This window comes from Pseudorca crassidens, chromosome 3 (assembly GCF_039906515.1).
Source record: "Pseudorca crassidens isolate mPseCra1 chromosome 3, mPseCra1.hap1, whole genome shotgun sequence".
Taxonomy (NCBI): domain Eukaryota; kingdom Metazoa; phylum Chordata; class Mammalia; order Artiodactyla; family Delphinidae; genus Pseudorca; species Pseudorca crassidens.
This window is the reverse complement of record NC_090298.1, coordinates 149,890,828-149,910,637: the sequence shown is the minus strand read 5'-3', so window position 1 is coordinate 149,910,637 and position 19,810 is coordinate 149,890,828. Positions and strand designations below refer to the sequence as shown.

Sequence of the window (19,810 nt, the reverse complement as noted above, 5' to 3'; positions counted from 1 at the left end):
ATTTATTACTTTATTATTTTCTTTCTGTTTTAGAGAACTACCTCTTTAGCAATTTATTTAGAATAAGTCTGCTGGTCATAATTTCTCTTAGTTTTCCTCCATCTGAGAATGTCATGTTTTCTCCTTCATTCTAGAAGCATATTTTCACTGGATCTAGTTTTCTGTGTTGAAACTTCCTTTCTCTCAGCATTTGAAAAATGTTGTGCCATTTCTTTCTGGCCTCCATGGTATGATGAGAAATCTACTTTCATTCAGATTGCTTTCCCCTATAGGTAAGGTGTCATTCTTCTTTCACGGCTTTCAAGATTTTCCTTGTCTTAAGTTTTCAGAAGTTTAACTGTGATATATCTTAAAATGGATGCATTTGGAGTTATTCTGTTTGGGGTTTGTTCAGCATCTTGAATGCGTAGCTTTATGTGTTGGGCAAATTTGGATGCATCCAGTTGCCATTTTAGCACTTTCTCAGCCCCTCTTTCATCTTCTTTTCCTCTGGGACTCTGACAGCGTAAACATTAAGTCTTTTGCTATCATTCCACATCCTTGAGGCTCTGTTCATTTTTTCTTCTTTAGTCTATTTGTTAATCTACTGTATAGAGTGGATAATTTCCATTGTTCAGTGTTCAAGTTCCCTCATCATTTTTTCTGTCTCTTCATTCTTCTCTTGAACCCATCTATTAAGGTTTTTTATTTTAGTTATGTTAATTTTCACTTCTAAAATTTCCATCGGAGTCTTCTTTATATCTTCTGTTTGTTTGCTAAGATTTTCTGTTTTTTTAATGAGACTTTCTATTTTCCATTTTTTAAAAGTGTGTCCATAATTGCTATTGAGGCATTTTATGATGGCTATTTTAAAATCTGTGTCAAATAGTTCTAACATCGTTGTCCTCTCAGTGTTGGCATCTATTGATTAAACTCTTTTCATTCAGTTTGAAACCTTTCTAGTGCTTGGAGTGACAGGTTTTTGTTTTTTTGTGAAGTTTGGACATTTGGGGTATTATGAGAGTCTATGACTTATTTTAAACCTTCTATTATAGTTGGTTTCCCCTGACACTGCTGTGTTAGATGAAGGATTCCACCTCATTATTGCTAGTTTGGCATAAAAGTTCAGGTTCCCTACTCAGTCTTTGCCAAAACCCAAGGGCAGATAGTTCCTCATTAGGAGCTGGGAGAGGGGAGGAGTTGGGAGTTCTGGTTCCCCACTAGACCTCCACTGATACCTCCCTCAATGGTAGGGATAGGAGTGCCTCATTATTCCTCCCCGCATGATGTCTACTGATACCAACAGCCACCAACCATGGGCAGAAGGACTCATTTCCACTGGGTGATAATGAAAGTCCTGAGTCTCCACTAGTCCTCCTCCTATACCACCCCAGCAGAGGAGAGTGGCACCTTATTATCACCCAGGGGGAGTGGAAGGTCAGGCTCTCTCTGAGGAAAGGATGGGCTCATGACTTCCTGAAAAGCATGAATGTCTAGCTTCCTTCTTAGTCTTCTCTGAAACCACTGTTTGGGGTTGGGATGCCTTGTCGCTTCCTCAGCAGCATGGAAATCTAGGCTCCGCACTTGGCTTTTGCTGGTGAAAGTAGGAGTAGGGCTACTGAATTTTCTATGTTGTTTGGCTGGAGTGAGATGGTTAGTATCTAAATGTTTCCTCTCTTGTTAGGCTGCCCCTTTCATAGTCCTTTGGCTAGAGGAAGCAAACTTTCGTTGGAACTTTTGTTGTCGGGGTCTATTGCTGTGTCTGGGTTGCCAGTGTCTTTAGCTCCAAGTCTGAGATATATAGGGCCAAAAGAAATATCAGAAACTCACCACAGTATTGTTCCTTGAGTCCTGAGGGCACTAGTTCGTCGACCTCTTATTCCCACCTTTCAGATTCTTCTTATGGTTGTTTCATATATATTATACAGGGTCTTTAGCTGTATCTCATGGGAGAAATAGGTAAAAGGACATTTATTCCATCTTTTTGGAAGTGGGCATTTCTAGACTGCCCGATTTTTCATGATAAGCTCAAGACCCAGATTTTAATATAAATTCTCCTGTTTTGTCATTTTTTATATTGGAAATTAATAGTTAAATAGCAGGCTAAGTGCAAAATGTCTACAGTCCGACAGTCTGTGTGTTTCCTAAGAAATTAGCTTTCCTGGCTAAGATTTGTCATTTTCTTACCTCATTTTATATAAATGTCTATCATTTATCTGGAGGTGACATTGCTGACAAACTGAACTATCAAGGGCTTAGCTAAGAAAGAGTTTAGTTGGAAAAGATCACTAGGCAACCAAATTAGAAGTCAAAATGTCCAGACACTAAATTTCTTGTACTTTATAAATAGGTAATAAGCCTTTAGGCTCCCTCTTAGAGCGTGATTTTAAAAAAATATGTGTAAAATAAAATCACATACATACACATGTAGAAAGTCAGCGCACTTTCCAAAGCATGATGCAGATTAGAGGAGATAGGATTTCATGAGTTAGGAACACTGCAAACATTAAAAAGAAAAAACTCAAAGTGAAGCAGAAGAGAAGAAAATGATAAAATCCATTAAAAACAGCCAAATCCCCTAAAAAACACTTGTGGCTCCTCATTATTGGTGCACACATTCTTACACATCCTCGGTAGGTGCTAAGGGTCTTCCTTTATCTGTGTGTTGTTCAGGTATTGATACCTATCATTAGAAGTTTGAGTTTCAGGGACTCATGTGATCATCTCTACCCTCTGCCTTATGCAAATTTGCAACTACTTACCTAAGACAAAAAATTGTTTTTAATCATTCAGAGGAGAAAAAAAAAACACTTCTTATAGAGTCCCTACCATGTTGTTAGGCAGCATATTGAGAGCTTTACCACAGTATCTACTTTAATTTTTATAAACACTCTATGCAATAAATACTATTATTTTCCACTTTCACTGTTTGAGAAATGGAGTTTGAAGGCCAGGAGTAATTTTACCAGGGCTCTGGCTTCTCAGTGGCCATGATGGGATTGGCATCCAACAAGACTCCAGTAGCCATGCTCTTAACCAGCCTGTAATATGGATTCTAAAATGTTGAGATCACACATTGGGAATTAAGGGAGAGGTTTTTGGACATCTAGAAATTGCATTAATGTTAAGACACTTGAATTCACTCTGCAGCAGCAAAAACTTCCACGCTGACATTGACTGTGTCCTCTGGGGTCTTGACTGGTGACTCTCAAAGATGCTTCTCTGCTTCCTAAGTCAGGAACTGTAGGCTCCAAGAAACTGAGAATTAAACTTTTTATAAGTGACTGTGGCAACAGCACAACTGTGCTTGTTGTTTACAACAGGTATACCCTCTTTTTCATTGCCAATTGTCAAACAAAGGTGTTCACAATTACAGGCAGTTTGATACTCTATATTAGGGAGGGTTCATGAGATCCAGAAGGACCTCTTGGTATGAAAGGACAAGGAAGGGATAACTTGGCTTCCACTGTCTTGGTGCAGATGCCGTCCACATTGCTGTGCATCCAAGCTAGTCCTTTGGTATACACAGGCATCCCACTACAGCGTGGTAAATAACCAAAGAAGAGCAGAGGGGTTCCAAACTACAGATCTGTTCCCCAAGTATTTCCTGACATATTGAGGAGGCAGTGAGCAACGGTAGCCTAGAGAAAAATCATTACACTGGCTCTGGGTTGTATTTGCCATTTCAATGAAAATTTGTATTTTCCTCTTCTGTCTAGGCCCTTCCCTATGGTCCAGGCTATTTTGCATGGCCAGTGAAATCACTAAGAGCCTATCACTTGGAACTTAGTGGCATCTAAGTGTTTTGGTCTTGTTTGCTAGGTAGAAGGCTAGTGTTTTCTGAATGATGTTTGTGTATATTTCCAGGCCCGGGGTGTTAAGCAGCAGGCCGTGGGGCTCCCTGGTTGCCAGGTCATATGTTGGAAAGGCTTCTTTGCATCAGCTTACCTACTGTGTTCAGTGCTCTTCCCCGTTTTTCTTTGCCGCAGTGGATATCCCAGCCATGAAAAGGACAGTATGGGTAGGCTTAGGTTGATGGTCACAGGGTTGTGCCAGTTAGACCTCTGTGAGCAAGGTGATGTCCTGTAGGTAGGTGGCTAGGGGAAAGAAGAGACCAGGTGTGTCCAAGATACAGATTTGCGAAGAAGAGAAAACAGATGAGGAGTTTCCTGAAGGCTCATTAAAGAAATCAGAGGAAGATTGCATGTCAAGAATGCCTTACATTATTATTCTCCAGACGCAGCCAGGCAAATTTTATGTTAGTCGAATGTGACCTGGTACCATTACTAAAGCATCACCAGCATATATTTACGCCTCATACGCCTTTCTTTTATTTTTATTTATTTAATTTTGGTATTTGTTTTTCCCCAGTCCTTCGATAGCAAAAACAGAGTGTAATTAAAGTGGAATAAAATCAGATTTGCTTTGAACCACTTTGCAGTAAGATCTTGCATTAGAGTGACAGACTTATCATGCCATCTTTGCACATATAGAAAATCAAAAGATGAGTTATTTTGCTATTACTTTTTTCCCCAAATCTATTCAATTAAACAGCAAGAGAATTAATTTACTGTGTTGAGTTCTTCTATTAAGGCTGATTGTTTAAGTATACATTAAGCGTTTGCAGAAGAAATGATGCAGCACTGACCAAATTTGCCTTCTTGTGTTTTTATCTGAGTCAGGGCGTGAGTCAGAACTGAAAGCAACATTTCTTAGGATCACAATCTGGGTTTTTCTCCTGTGATGTTTTTAGGTGGCCAAGTGACAAGTGCCCAAACTCAGGCCTGACTTTTCGGAAAGCATCGGCCTTCTGCCGGACCTGGATAATGGATGTCAAGGATCGGCGACACCGCTCTCTGACCAGGGGGCGGTGTGGCAAAGAGTGTCGCTACACGAGTTCTTCCCTAGACAGCGAAGACTGTCGCGTGCCCACGCAGAAGTCCTACAGCTCCAGCGAGACTCTGAAGGCCTATGACCACGATAGCAGGATGCACTATGGAAACCGAGTCACAGACCTCGTTCACCGGGAGTCAGATGAGTTCCCAAGACAAGGTATGTAGAGCTGACCGCACTGATGGTCCGAGCTGTCTTACATGCTTGCACTGTTGCACGTCGATGAGAGAGGTTGGTAGAAATGGGGAGCAAAGCAGGCCGGCATCAACTCCCCATTAAAGTTTAGTTTAAGAGAACAATCTTCTCATTAACCCATATCAAACTCCTGTGGGGATTATACAAGGGCCTCTTTTGTTCTAGACACTCAATTCTTTGACAATTTGGTAGTTGCTTTTGGAGACCTACCAGGGTAGGTTTTGACAGATGTGACAGGCAGCAGACCCTTGACCCCATGAGGGTTATTCCTGAAACCATCACGGATTCTGACCTTGAGGAACATGGAATTATCTGTGATTTTTTAAACTATTTTCCTTGAAACCAGCACACAAGCCTCCCAGAGTTCAAATTTCTCCTGCTTCTCACTTTGGGCTTCTTGGTTATATTCTCTTTGAACAAATGCTATAATGATAAAAACATATTTGAACCACACCCCTGATACAATAATGTTTAATTTCTCTCTTCCCCCCCCCCCCCAAAAAATGTGATGTTAATTCTGAGTTACACATTTTTTTGTTTGTTTTGGAGCACAGGTGAATTCCAATTTCAGTTCCACTGATATAATTCCCATGTACTTTCACACAAACTTAATTTTCATATAGTATTTTGATTTCTTTGGGGAGGAGAATGTTTTCGCTCCAAGCACTAACGGTTGGCATTCTCTTCATAGTCACTGTCCATGGAGAATTTTGTTATCACTTGTCATGGGTTGCTATAAATGTATGGACAGGTAGACTCAAGCACAAACAGTCCTGAGAAGCAGTGTGTCTGAGTTGACTCACGGGCTCCACGTGTTGTGCTTTGTGTACCAGCCTTACCGTGTATGTGATTTACATAAAGACTTAGCAAAATTACAAGTGTATGCACAAAAATACAGTGAGTGCACCAGGAAGGGTCGCTCTGCCTGTGCCAAGGGTCAACGGCCTGCCTGCTGGGTTACTGCATCATGTGTTTATAACACCTATTCTGTAGTTCTTGTTCTATGTCCCTGTCAGTAAATGTTGCGACTAACTTAATTCCTCATGAGATGCCTTAGCTTGCGTCTTAGTCCTTTCAGGCTGCTGTAACAAAATACCGTGAACCAGTGGCTTATGAACAACAGAAATTTATTTTGCACAGTTCTGGAAGCAGGGAGGTCCAAGGTCAAGGGACTGGCAGATTTGGGGTCTGGTGAGAGGTCTTTCCCTGGCCCACGGACAGCCATCTTTTCCTGTATCCTCATATAGCTGAAGAAGGCAAGAGAGCTCTCTGGGGCCTCTTTTAAAAAAAGGGCACTGAACCCATTCATGAGGGCTCCACCCTTGTAACTTACTTACCTCCCGAAAGTCCCACCTCCAAATACCACTGTGGTTTTCGTTTCATGTAAAAAATTTTGGAGGGTCACAAACATTTACTCTATAGCAGCTTGGAATTCCATTCCCAGTGTCTTAGCTTCCTTAAGTTACTTTACTTATCTATTAGAAAACACCACTTATATGTAATATATATGTATATATCCTATAATCCAGTGGTTGTTCTAAAAATAACATGTTCTCAAATTCTCCTTGTTTAGCCTAGGTTCAACTTTTATATTTAATAGAATATTCAACAAAATCAGTGGAGAAGCAGCTAAAATTGTTTTTCCACTGCCATTGTAGACCCTTGCAGAATACACTTTTTATTTAATCTTCACTCTTATTTTCTGAGTTGCCTTCATGTAAATGAAACATTTTGCAAACAGGGGGAGGGTTCCTTGAAAATTGTTCTGTATCAAATGTGTTTGATCTGTGAGTACCGTCAACAAGTGTTTTACTTTGTTAAATTCTCACCCAACCCCAAAGTGCATGTAGTGGGAATTGGAGAAGAAAAAAAAAAAATATATATATATATATATATATATATATGAGGAAGCACAGCTTAATTAAGGGAGGGCTTAAATATCCACTATGAAAAATGAGGACACCTACCTGTTATTTCCAAGAGCATCTCTAATACAAGACTCAAATATTTTGAAAGGTGATGCACGTTCAACACGGTTGAAAGCCTTTCATTTTCTGCTGTACTTTTGGTTTTATTTATGATACTACTGCATATGTTTTTGTTTCTTGTGATTCTGGGCTGAAATGTGGCCTCTCCTTCCTAAGTCTCACTAAAGGTGCATCCTGGCTTCTGGATCATTGTGCACTGAACTGTAGATCCCAGATTACTGTTGAAATGTGGATTTGCCTATCACCTTTTCCCTTATTAATATTTACATAAAATGAAACCAAGTGCTTGGGATTTTATTTTCATATATACCTTTATTCTTCCTGTTTAATCTTGTTCCTCTCCATTGATAATAATGGAAGTCGCTTGGCCATATCAAACTGCTAGCTTTGCAATTAACAATTCACACATGCCTTGTGTTGTTATTGAGCCCATATTTGTTTGTGTAATGTGTTTGCATGAATTAAAAACTGTGCAGGCCAAAAGTAGAAATGAAAAGGCATTGGAAGTATTTGCATATGCAAGTGCAATTCCTTCTGAAGACATCTATGAATTTATGCATGAAAATGTAGTCAGTCTGAGTGGATCTACTTTGATGGGTTCTAAAATTGAACTCTGCAGGAAGTAAATAAGCACATATTTAAGGAGAGGAGGAACAGGAGATGCAATCTGGCAAGCAGCACTTTTTCTTTTTCTTTTCTTTTCTTTTTTTTTTTTTTTGGCGGTACGCGGGCCTCTCACTGTTGTGGCCTCTCCTGTTGCGGAGCGCAGGCTCAGCGGCCACGGCTCACAGGCCCAGCCACTCCGCAGCACGTGGGATCTTCCCAGACCGGGGCACGAACCCGTGTCCCCTGCATCTCCAGGCGGACTCTCAACCACTGTGCCACCAGGGACGCCCGGCAAGCAGCACTTTTAAAGTGAAACCTAGCCACTCCAGAGAGGATTAAAACAAATTTTACACTCAGTAATAACAGTACTTTTTAAAAACTGTCATGCATTTCCCATTTTATTTTCTTATTCATGAAATCAAAGAGGAGGATCACCTCGGCACTTATTAGCCTAGAGGTACATTAGCAAGGATCAGAGCGGGATCATCTCCTACGGTATTCTTATTTAAAACCCAAGGCACTGATCATAAAACAAACGCGCTTCTCACATACAAGCAAGTTTGGCACACACAGTTGGATGACTCTCCAGATGCTCAGAGGGGAAAAGACTTGCCAGCTAGCAGAAGTGATTTGGGGCCCGGGTCAGACCTTGTCCTGTTTCCCCAACTGGCTGGCAGCAAGTATCAAATGTGAGAACCTGCCAGGTCCCAGCAGGAGAGATGAGCCACATGTTCCCCTGAGAAGCTTATGGAAACTCCTGTCAAAGTAAAACTTCTTTGCTTGCTTTCAACACAGAATCCTCCTCTGCCTCCTTCTGTTGTGGGTCTCTTCTCCTACGAAGAGACAATGCAAATTACCTGTCTGGCCTCTCTGTGCTGGATCCTCCTGGTGTGAAGGGAGAAAATTATTGACCTTAGGTCTATGGCCGCTGGAGTCATTAGTAATTAGTAAATGACTAATCCTGCACTAAATAGCATCCTAGTGGTCTGAGAGTTAATGCGCCTGACAAAAGTGACCAGTGGTCTGATCCCTGGGCAGACCCAGTCGCAGCCTAATCTTTGAAATAGATGCCACTTTGAATAACGTAGGTCAGCCAAGCTCCCAGGCAGGTTGTATCAGCTTGTTCTTTTGGACCCTGAAGTTAGGGTGTAGAACAGTGTGATATACAAGACATCCTCCCGTGGCTTAGGAGCCTAAAGTTAGCTTTGAACTCTGTTTTTGCATATTTATGTACCTGTGACTCTGGTCTAATTCTGTGCTTCACCAGGATTACTGTCCAGTCTTCAGATGTATTAAACAACAACAATCATAATAACAAAAGAATAATGGCTAACAATTATGGAGACTTTCTTCATGTCAGGTGCCTGTCGAAGCATTTTACTTGTAGTAATTCAGTCAATGTTCAGAGCAATGTTGTACGGTAGGTACTATTATTAATCCCTTTTTTTATGGATTAGGAAACCTAGGCATGGGGAGATTAAATACGTCATCCAAGGTCACCAACATAGGAAGAACTGGAGACAGGTTTCACATCCAGGGAGCTGGATTCAAGAGCTGTGTTTTAAACCGTTATGTTTGAGCACTTCTCAAATAAATAAGTAAACCAATGAGAACAAGCCATTCAGCTTCAGTCAAAGGCCATGAAATTCAATGGAGAAACCTTTTAGGTATCAACACCTATAAGCCTTTCTCAGTATAGGAAGTATAATCCCTAATGTTGATGGAACATAGAATGAGCACCACCAGCCTCAGTGCTGATCTAGATTCCTGTTCTCGCCCATTCCCCTCCATGTGCACAACTATCCCAAACTCCCCGGAAGCCTACCTTCCTACAGTGCTTCTCCACCACCCACCACTGTAGGAGAAAGCTCCCAGTGTCAGTATGTGCGCCAGGCTGTGAACACTGATTCTCTTCCCTCCCCTAGGTCATTGCTTTTTGCACCACCTCTCATCCCGGAGCACTAACCAAGAAAGGGGTCACTCTCTAAATGCTATTGCTTAGGTAAGCAGAACGGACTGGTTTCTGGGCTATAGCCAAGGCTCAGTGGGCCAGAGAGTTCCGCCAGGCTTCTCACCCCTCTAACAGCCCTTCTTTCCAGTTAGTGGTGCAAGTCCCTTGAGAGGGGGCCAAGATTGAATTCTGTCTCTGTACCTCAGGCTGTCTGTCTGGGTCAAGGTTGAAGAAAGAACTAGAGGAAGACTGGATTTTTGAAAGGATGCTTGCATCTCTTCTCTCCATCAGATCTAGCACAGAAACAACTTTCACTAACCCCTTGATACCCTTTAAAAATACATCAACACACACACGTACAGATTTGAGGCTAGGTTTGATTTTGGCATTTCATAAACTAATTTCCACTCTTGTGATCTTTAAAATAATTTGGGCAATACGTTTTTGCTCTGTGTAATTTGGCATAGCATAAATTAAACATGTGCTAATGAGCTGAAAACTCATGAACTACCAGTAAACTCAAGTGTTACCTGTATCGATTCAATTAATGTATGTTATAATTGTTGAAGTACATTGGAAACCTGTGAGCATTTCTGTTTATACCATTGTGTTAAAATAGTTATTTTTCCACTGTACCCAAAGCAACAGTTAGGTTCTATTTTGAAAACCCCAGCCTTTCAATTTATCTGCCACAATAAACCATTATGTTTTAGGGAAATTCAGGAGTTTGGTTGGTCAGTATTTGGAAGGCTGACCAGTACCTTGAGAAGATTGCTTTCCATTTATTCTTCCACCCCTAGGCAAGACTTCTTTTCATACCTCAACTGAGAATAGCGTTTTACTTCTTAGTCTTTGGTTGTGTTGTTGCTTTTAAAAAAAAAAACCTTTAGAAAAAGAAGGGCTCTACAACATTTCAATGTAAGATGATCTGTCATCTTCTTGCTGGCTAACTTGAATGCTTGTTGCTTCATCTGAAAGGCATATGGGAGAGCAGTTAACAGTGCAGACCCAGAGTTAAACTGTGTCTGTGTCCCAGTATTGCTGTGTTTGATCAGTATGACCTTGATCACATTCTAGAGCACAGACTAGACTAAGTCTTATTTTCTGTTCTTGTAAATGTTTCCATCAATAGGATTGTTGGGATCCTTTCTTACGATTATGCATGTACGCTATGGATGTTGTCTTTCTTTTAATAAAGTGCTGAATACATGCTAGCAGTTATGATTACTACTGTTTTAATACTATTGTCAGCAAGAGTGGTGATCATCTTCCCTCCAACCCTTACAATATTGTGTGTGACAGAAATCTCCCTTCTTCCCACGTCCACACCTTCGATTTGTTTCCTGTGACTTGCAAAACTTCTGACATCTTCAAAGCCAGAATTTCTCTTCCAGTTGTTGATAGCGTGTGTTTGACTCCCTACTCACCGTACCTTTTGCTCCCAAAGATGAACATAACTCACAGGTTATTTCCCTATTTTTAGAAAGGAATGAAAAATACCATGTAGCAACTGTCAGCTGATGCCAACACACTGTAAGAATTGCTAGTCCGACAATTTTACAAGTAAAAGAAAAAGATTGGAAAAATGCTCTAAGGTAGTGTCACTGGATACAATTTTTTTTTAAGATTTTTGTTTTATAGCATATAAATGGCATGTAAATCTTAGGAATGGGTTTAAATTACAAGAAGATTTTATGAATATAAACTCTGGATGAAAATTATTTAATTCTCATCACTCTACATGTAATAATTTAGAATCCTTTTCACTTAGAGAGTTGAACTTATCTGGATTTTCATTGTTGTATTCACTGCCCTTCTAGCATTACAGTCTTCATGTTTCCCAGTTGTTATTCTTTCGGTAATTATCTATTGTCAATTTCGCATTCAACTTTGGATCTAAGTTTCTTTGAATTGTCTTCCTTTTCCTGTTCTTTTTCCGCGGTAATTCTCCATTTCACCTGAGACCTTCCCTCTTTCTTCTCATGGCACTTCCTTTAGAACAGTCTTGTTTGTACAATATGAATGTTCACTGCTTATGCTTCTCAAGACTCTTTGAGTTACAAGTAGGATAATATCTCAACTGAAATTAGCTTATGAAAAAATCTGTTGCTTTGTCTTATGTCATTGGAGAATCTAGCAATACATCTGGCCTCACACTGAAGTCTTTTTTCTCATTCTCTTTACTTGGCTTTACTTTGGAGAGAGATCTGTTGGAAGTTGTCTGTTGATAACCCCACTCTCATGTCTCTTCCCTGAGTAGCATCATTGGAAACAGTCTTCTGCAGTCATCAGCAGAACATTCCTGAGGAAGATTCAGATGGGCCTGGCATGGGACACATGCTCATTCCTCTGTCACTCTGACTTCAGTTGGCCATGTCTTGGGCTTAGGCTATACCTAGAGGTAGCTTATAGTGAGTACTTTCTAAGGCTGATGGAATAAATGCCATATAGGATATAAAAATAAATGTTCTGATATCAGACATAGGTAAAGAATATTGACCGGCCTGATAATACATGCCTCCAATACTAGTGGCACTCAAGTCTGAAACAAGTGCAGTCTTTCCAAGCTCCCATGTCTGCGTTCCCAACTGCCCTTGGAATATTTTTCATAGAAAATCCAGTAGAAAACTTAATTTTATTTTCCTCAAAATCTGTTTTCATTTTTTCCCCCCGTTTTGGGGGATGGTATCATAACTCCTGCCTTTAAGGTAGAATCTTCTAAGACTGTCTTTTTTTTTCCTGGCTTCTTTATATCGATGTTCACTACGTCATGACCATTATCTTTCTTAATTTATTTTATTTCCAAGTTTCTCATCCCATGGGAAGCTTCCAACATTTCAATATTGTCCCACTGCTTGACCATTTAAATTGCCTTTTTCCATCAGTCTTTCCCCTGCCATGCCTTTTTGTATCATGGATAGTCTTTGAGTTTCTAAAGCACTGCCTTATTTTTTTAATTTATTTTTGAATTTTTAAATTTTATTCTATTTATTTTTTTTTATACAGCAGGTTCTTATTAGTCATCCATTTTATACACATCAGTGTATACATGTCAATCCCAATTGCCCAATTCATCCCACCACCACCACCCCCGCCGCTTTCCCCCCTTGGTTGTCCATACATGTGTTCTCTACATCTGAAGCACTGCCGTATTTTTAAGGGGTGCCCGCGAGGCAATCGTGTTAAGTTATGGGACACAGCAGTGAATAAGGCAAACATGGTCACTAACCTCACAAAACTCAGCAATCCTAAAGAGGAAAGAAATAATAGACGTAGAACTAGATATGGTCTGATAAACAACGCAAAAGGGAAAATACTGGATGGCTTTGGAGAGGTATCTAACCCAGAATTGTGCATCAGGGGTCTCAGAAATTGTGACATCCTTTCATACCCTTGAAGGATGAGGAAGAGGTGGGTGATCAAAGAGGCAAGAAAGAGCATTCAGGCAAAAGATAGAACATATGCAAAGATCTGGATGGGACAAAGATGAGTTGTTCCAAGGATCTAAAAGAAGTTCAGGTTAGCTGAATGTGGTGTGGGGACAGAGGAGATGGAGTGGGAGAGAGAAACTGGCTCCTGAAGGCATTTCAGAGAAACGATGCTTGCTCCAGTTGATGGAGTATGTTACAGGGAGACAAGATGGTCAGTGAAGTGGGGTAGGAGGCTGTGTTTTATTTAGGCAAGGGAGCCTAGTAGCCTGAACTGGGATAGTCGAGATGACTTGAGAGATGTTGTTGGGGAACAAAGACTGTTGACTTTTTAGGACCCTATAAAAGCGGAGGCAGGCAGAATGTTCTGGATCTCTTGGGCATTGACCGTTCTCTTCTCCTGCAGAGAGAATACTGCCTTCCTGATGCCAAAATTACTTAAAGAGCCAGAGAAGGTCACTGCTTGTAAATAATCTCTTAAACGGAAATGCCTAAGATTGTTAGTTCAAGTTCCCCTGGAATGGCAACACAAGCCAGAGTATAGAAACGTGGTATTATAAGAATTTGGATGTTTTTCTCGCTCTTATTAGCCTGCCTATGCAAAGAGTAGTACCAGCAACAGAGTACCTCGTATGGATCCAGGGCAAGGAAAATATAGGAAAAGGATTATGTTTCATCTACTGCCCTGTGTGACCACAGTACATTGCTCGTTTTCTCTTATTGGCTAAATAAATCAGGAACTCATACCAGATGTGTGTGTGTGCCTGAGTGGGTATTTTATTCCTGCCAGTTGGTAACTTGACTAGCAAAGCAGAGGATGCTGAGAATATGAAATCAATACTTTTCTGGCAACTGAGGGGGCAAGCAAGGTGAGGGAGGGAAGAGGAGTGCAGGACATTGCCAAAGTTTCTGGTTATGGCAACTGACTAAATGTTCCTGCTCATCACCGGGGCTTGAAACAGAGGAGGGGGCTGGTTCGTGGGTTAAGATAGGATGTGTAACTGTGGACCTTTCGAGTTTGAAGTGCCCTTAGGCCATGCACGTGTAGATGTCTAATAGGCAGTTAAATGTACAGCTCTGAAATTCTGCTGAGATGCTTGAGCTGGATAGAGATTTAGGAGTTGACAGCTAATAATTTTATGGGACTTGGTGTGATCAGCCAGGAAAGAATATACAAGGAGCATAGATAAAGGGGTTCATGTGAGAACACAGGCAATCAATGGACAGGAAGAGGCCGAAGATCCTGCAGAGAGAGTAGAAAAAAACTTACTTTCCTTTCGATGCTCTACTTAGTCTAAATTTGACTTAGCATTCATTCCAGGTAAAAATGAATAAAACAGCACCTGTCTTATTTCCCACTCCACTACCAAGAGTTGGCTTCCTTTTCATCCCCTAAATCAGAGGTCACGACGTCAAGGCGCACAGGCCATGCTTGGCCCCTAGGTGGCCTACAGGTTGCGTTAGACGTTTAGAATGGCATGTGCATAGCCAATCCATTCACATTCCCGTTCGCTGCAGGGGCCCCATCACAGCTTTTTATCTTAGCACCCGTCCTCCTCTTCAGTCACTTATGTTGCATGCCAGGGCCCTCTAGGCTGTTGCCATTGCGAAAGAGCATGAACTTTCCTGTGTCCACACTCCTTCCTTGTAGAGTATCTACCTGCCTATTCCAGATCTGTTAGTCCCACAAGGCTTAACCTCCGGATCACCTCTGTGGAGAGAGCTCAGCCCTCGGAATCCTGCTGGCCCTTCCTGACTGTTACTGTTGGCATTAGCTCTTTATGAGTGACTCAGCCTCCCCAGCATGTGGATGCTAGGACTCCTGTGAATAGGAGATCAACAAAGTGCTTTGCAACTTTCTGTTCTGACTGGTGGAGGCTGCAACAAGAGAATTTATTTTTATCAGTGGCTTGTTTCCTCTTCTAATGAGAAGAATTTAAAGCTCCATGACTCAGAAGAGGAATCCACTTAGAAATCTGGGTTGTGTTTCTGTCCAGCAGGACAGTATCAAATCTCACATTGTGAAATGCCAACCTGCAAGAGTTTTCTGCAACACACTTGGATGCACATATATTGAGTTTCACTACCATTTGCTTTTTCAGAGTATTGGCGATCCAGTGATGCTATTGGCTTTTCTAGGCTGGTGCTACATACTGCAGTCCTGTCTCTGCAGGGACCTACTATGTCATACGTGTAGGGAGCCTTTGGTGCAATGCGATTGGTGACAGGATATAATTCCGACCGGAAGCTTTAGAAAAACGGCACTGTGAGAGGTCGAGTAATTAATTGCCTGCGTCTGTCTCAGGATGCCTTACAGTCTAGGTCCAGGAGGGGTGCTGCCCCACCCGTTGATGAATCGTCATGCTGATATTATCAAAGGAGACATTACATTTTCAGTGTCACATTTTTAGGTTTTTAATGTAATTTTCAGCCCTGGCAATTCCAGAAGCATCCCTAGGGACATATGAAGAGGAGGGGGCTGGTGTCTATCCAACGTGAATTCACGTTCATTTCTTGAGCACCTTAATCGGCACACGTATCTCACAAGACCTCTTTTTCTGCTGCAGCCAAACTCCATCGTAACACCAAGTTACTCAGTATTCCTCCTGCTTTCCTTTCCACTCAACCTCAAGTCAGATCTACTTTAGTAATAAATCTCTGCTGGAGCCATCAGAACAAATACTGAGTGTGTGCAAAGATATTAAAATAAGTGCAACACAGACTTATTTAATAATGTCCAATAGCCTTTTATAATATTTGGAATATTTTACCAAAGTTACTGTGAGAATTATCTTTAACACATTTTCTCCAGGATAGAAAGATCTTTCTGGGAATGGAAAAAAAAAAAACAAACACACACACACAGAAAAGTCAGATGGGCTCTGTTATATTCTCAGCTGAACCTGTTATTCTTCTCCCTTTTCCTGATCTTTTTCTTCGGCCAGAACCACCAAATGTGAAGCTTCCCTTTGTTCACCCTGATTTCTGAATAGTAGGCATCGGGCAGTTGCTGTCCCAGTGGGATGCATTTTATTTTAAAAATAGTTTGAACTGCCTCCTTTTCAATCCCCCCTCTTCCATGGCCACCTTGACTGTATAATAGGTGCCTCTCTGTCTCTCCTTGTACAGTTCAGGTCCACTCCACATATGGGGAATTAAAGCGCTCAATTTATTTGCAGCACTGTGAACCAAAATGTTGAATTTATTTAGAGAGTCATTCCAGTGGATTAAATTTGTTTCTATGGATCTATTTGCTGTAGCTGGGATATTGACAGAAGAGAGGAATATTACTTTAATGTCCTCAAAAAAAAAAACAAAAAAAGATCCAGTCAACTGCAGGATAAATATCCATAGCCCCCCAAAAGCCCTCTCAAAGTGACTGCAAATTCAGGTGACCCCATCAACTTTACAAAGGTCCCTGTCCACCTGGGAACCTCGGGTTCAAATGTTCCTTAGTTCACAGTGGCGATTCAGTTAAAGCTCACACTCTTGACCCCCATTTATATTGGTTGCAAAAGCCCAGCCAGGAGATGACCCATTTAACACTTTGTGCTTCACAAACCGAGAGCTTGAACAGCAGGGAGGCTACAGCAAAGTGCTGAGTTGTCCTAGCTGAGCAGTGAGGGGACAGCAAGTGGGGCCACCCCCTCACTTCATTTCTGTTTCTGGACCAGTGGCAACTCATCAGACTCTTCTGGGGAGTTTTGAAAAGTCCCCATGCCCAAGCCGATTCAATCAGACCCTCTGGTGGGGGAGTGGAGGAGGGGTGCAGAGTTGGATATAGGCATGAGTATTTTTAAAACTGTACTTTTATATAAATGAAACATCTCAAAGGATTGAGTGCAACAGGACACAGACTACAGATTGTAACAATTTCTTTGGTAACTAATAGCATTTCAAGCTTACAGGGCTTTATGCTTAGCATAGTGACTTGGAATCTCACTTTCCATGCAGAAGCCCCTAATTCCAGTTTTAATAGCACCTCATAATTCTTAGAGGGTTTTGGTTAATAAATGCCATGTAGCCAGGAGCGCATTACCTCATGTTTCCGAACCAAACCAATCATGAGCAACCATTTGACTCTGTATCAGTTATCATAGGTCCCTGGTTGCCAGGGTCCACCTATTTGTTATGAGTCAGAAGAAGCAAAGGGACTGATTCTTCTAGAACCCCTGCTTCTTCTTGTACATTTTGTTAAACATTAAAAGCGAGGTTTAATTTGAGCACCTGGCTTGGAATGTAGCATGTAATCAATTAATTGTGTCAATTGATCCAACATCTTCAATGTCAAAGCAGTCACGACAAATTGAAACCTACCCTCAGGAGAAAGACAGCCAGGTTACATGTATGGTGAAAGGTGAAGCCAGTGAGGAAGGATAATGTTAATGTTGGGTTCCTACCTGCTTTTCAATGTGAATAGTTCTTGAGCCTGAGAATAGTTCAAGTGAGGTTGAAAGTCTGACACTCACAGGGAGGGTAACGTATCAAGAAACCAAGCAGTCTGGGTTTTCACCCATGTGTCACGGTGGAGACTGTCCTGACTTGGACTGTGCCTCTCAGCTCTGGCAATTTGGTGCCTTGGGGAATTCGGCTCTAGTGTTGTTAGATCTTCCGACTTTTCAAGAAAGGTGAGAAATTTGGATTTTATTTTCATAAAATTCTCAGATTTTATTTTTTATTTTTTTTTGTGGTTCACATTGCTTCTTTGTCTTAATTTTATTGGAGTATAGTTGACTTACAACTTTGTTTCAGGTGTACAGCAAAGTTATTCAGTTATACATGTATTCATTCTTTTTCAGATCCTTTTCCCATATAGGTTATTACAAAATATTGAGTAGAGTTCCCTGTGCTATACAGTAGGTCCTTTTTGATCATCTGTTTTATATATAGTAGTGTGTATATGTTAATCCCAAATGTTGCTGGAATGGCCACTCCTGGGGCAGTTTAAGTAGGCTCTGCACACATGCTGGCCTCATCTCCTGCCCCGGAATTTTCTGATGACAAAGTACTGAATGCCGTTAAGGACGGGGACAGTGGAGTGTAAGAATGTCCACCGTTGGCAGCTGTGGGGCTCGCTTGACCAATAAGTTCAGAAGCCAGTGGATAGGAAGCTAAGGATAAATGCCCCTCCCCTTCACCCTGAGAAGCACAGCCTAAGGTTCCAGCTCCACCATCACTAAACACCCACAGCAATGACCAACTCTATGACAGATTCTTATATTGGTGCTCCCTCCTGTCCTGTTTTTCATCCTGTCCTTCACTCTTGTTCCTTTGAATCACTTCCCAAATAATATACTTGTTCACAAGAATTTTTCTCAGCATCTGCTTTCAGGGCAAAGTTGGTTAAGGCCTTTGGCAGCTAAAGCGTTTTAAGCATCGTCATGTAGGCCAAAAGAAGACTATCTATAGAAAAGATGTAGCTCCTGAAGCTGCCAGCGTAGGACTTCTTAGCTGGGAAACGGTTGATTTAAAAAGAAGGCGTTGAGCTTGTGATAAAAATGTGGCTTGGTACTTACTAAATTTTAGAAGGTTTGTGATTTGTTTTTATGGATTTTGTTTGCATAAGAAATGTACTTTTCTTTCCTGTTTCTTTGGTTGGTTGGTTTTTCAAAAACTTTTAATAAACTTTTAATTTTAGAATAGTTTTACATAAAAGTTGTAAAAATACAGAGTTGCCCGGTTGGTTGTTTTTTGTTCTTATTGTTTGTAGTGCATGTGAGATTTCTAACTACATGCCTAACAAACCTGATATTGCTCTTTCCCCTTAGAAGCTATTATATCAGATCTCAGAAAGTGCAGAATAGCAGGCTTACCCTGCAAGTTCCTTGAGGACGAAGACAGTGCCTCATTCAACTTTCCGTCCCTTTCAATACCAGCCAGAGTGCCATGCACGGGGACATTTAATAAATATTTGTTGAACAGGGGATTCCCATCACACATTAGAATCTGGAGGGATCACATCCGGTCCCCAAGCTCTGCCCGCAGCCCCCACATCCCCTTTTCACCTCCCCACAGGGCAGCTTTCCCCCTGTGTTTCGGTTTGACCACGGCAGATTGGGAAAGAACATCGGAAGGCTCAGGTTTTTTTTACTCAGGGCTGGCTTTGCGAGACCACCCCCCCACCCCCTCCCCCGCCGCATTCTCAGGCATGATCAAGTGATCTTGGTGCCACACCAAGCCAGAGCTGCCTCTTGGCCACCTCTGGTACCCGGAGAGCTTTCTAGGACGTGCCTGTGCCGTGCATGTCACGATGTGTTTTTAGCCAAACCTTGAGCCAACAAGTTTTGCTTCTTTTCTAGATCCTCTAAGCACACATCCTTCTTATTTACTGTGTGGCTAACAAAAACAACAATGATAACACAAGCTATAATTTCAGCCTCGGTTCTCAGAAAACCTTTACAAGGTCCTTTTATTAACCCTTTTCAGGAAACACAAGCGACTTGATCGCAAAGCCATAAAACATAGAAAATTAATATCTGTGTGAACAACTTAACATTTGTTCAACCTTGGTTTACATCTCAGGAGAATGATTAGTCGAAGAACGTTAAATTATGCAGTAGCTTAAGCTACTTGCTTTCAGTCTTTAACAGAATTAGAAGAATTCAGCATTCTATGTACGGGATTCAGCACATTTTATAAAGGGACTGGGTCAGGAATGAAATGAACAGAAGCCACCTTCTTTCATAGAGTTTTGTCGTGTCTTGTTTTTTTAATTATAATACTTTCTGGTTGAGTACTTATGAAGTACCAGGAATTCTTTCATGCACCGT

At 41.2% G+C, this 19,810-nt stretch overlaps 1 protein-coding gene across 2 annotated transcripts in view; it reads left to right on the top strand.

Moving 5' to 3' along the window:
* LOC137222136 (teneurin-2-like) overlaps nucleotides 1-19,810 on the top strand; it is a 385,268-nt gene that overhangs the window by 304,593 nt on the left and 60,865 nt on the right. For both annotated transcript variants that reach the window (XM_067732915.1, XM_067732914.1), the window contains exon 3: nucleotides 4,733-5,031. In XM_067732915.1, the coding sequence (XP_067589016.1) occupies nucleotides 4,806-5,031 (226 nt within the window). In that variant the 5' untranslated portion in view covers nucleotides 4,733-4,805. The remainder of the gene's footprint in view (nucleotides 1-4,732; nucleotides 5,032-19,810) is intronic.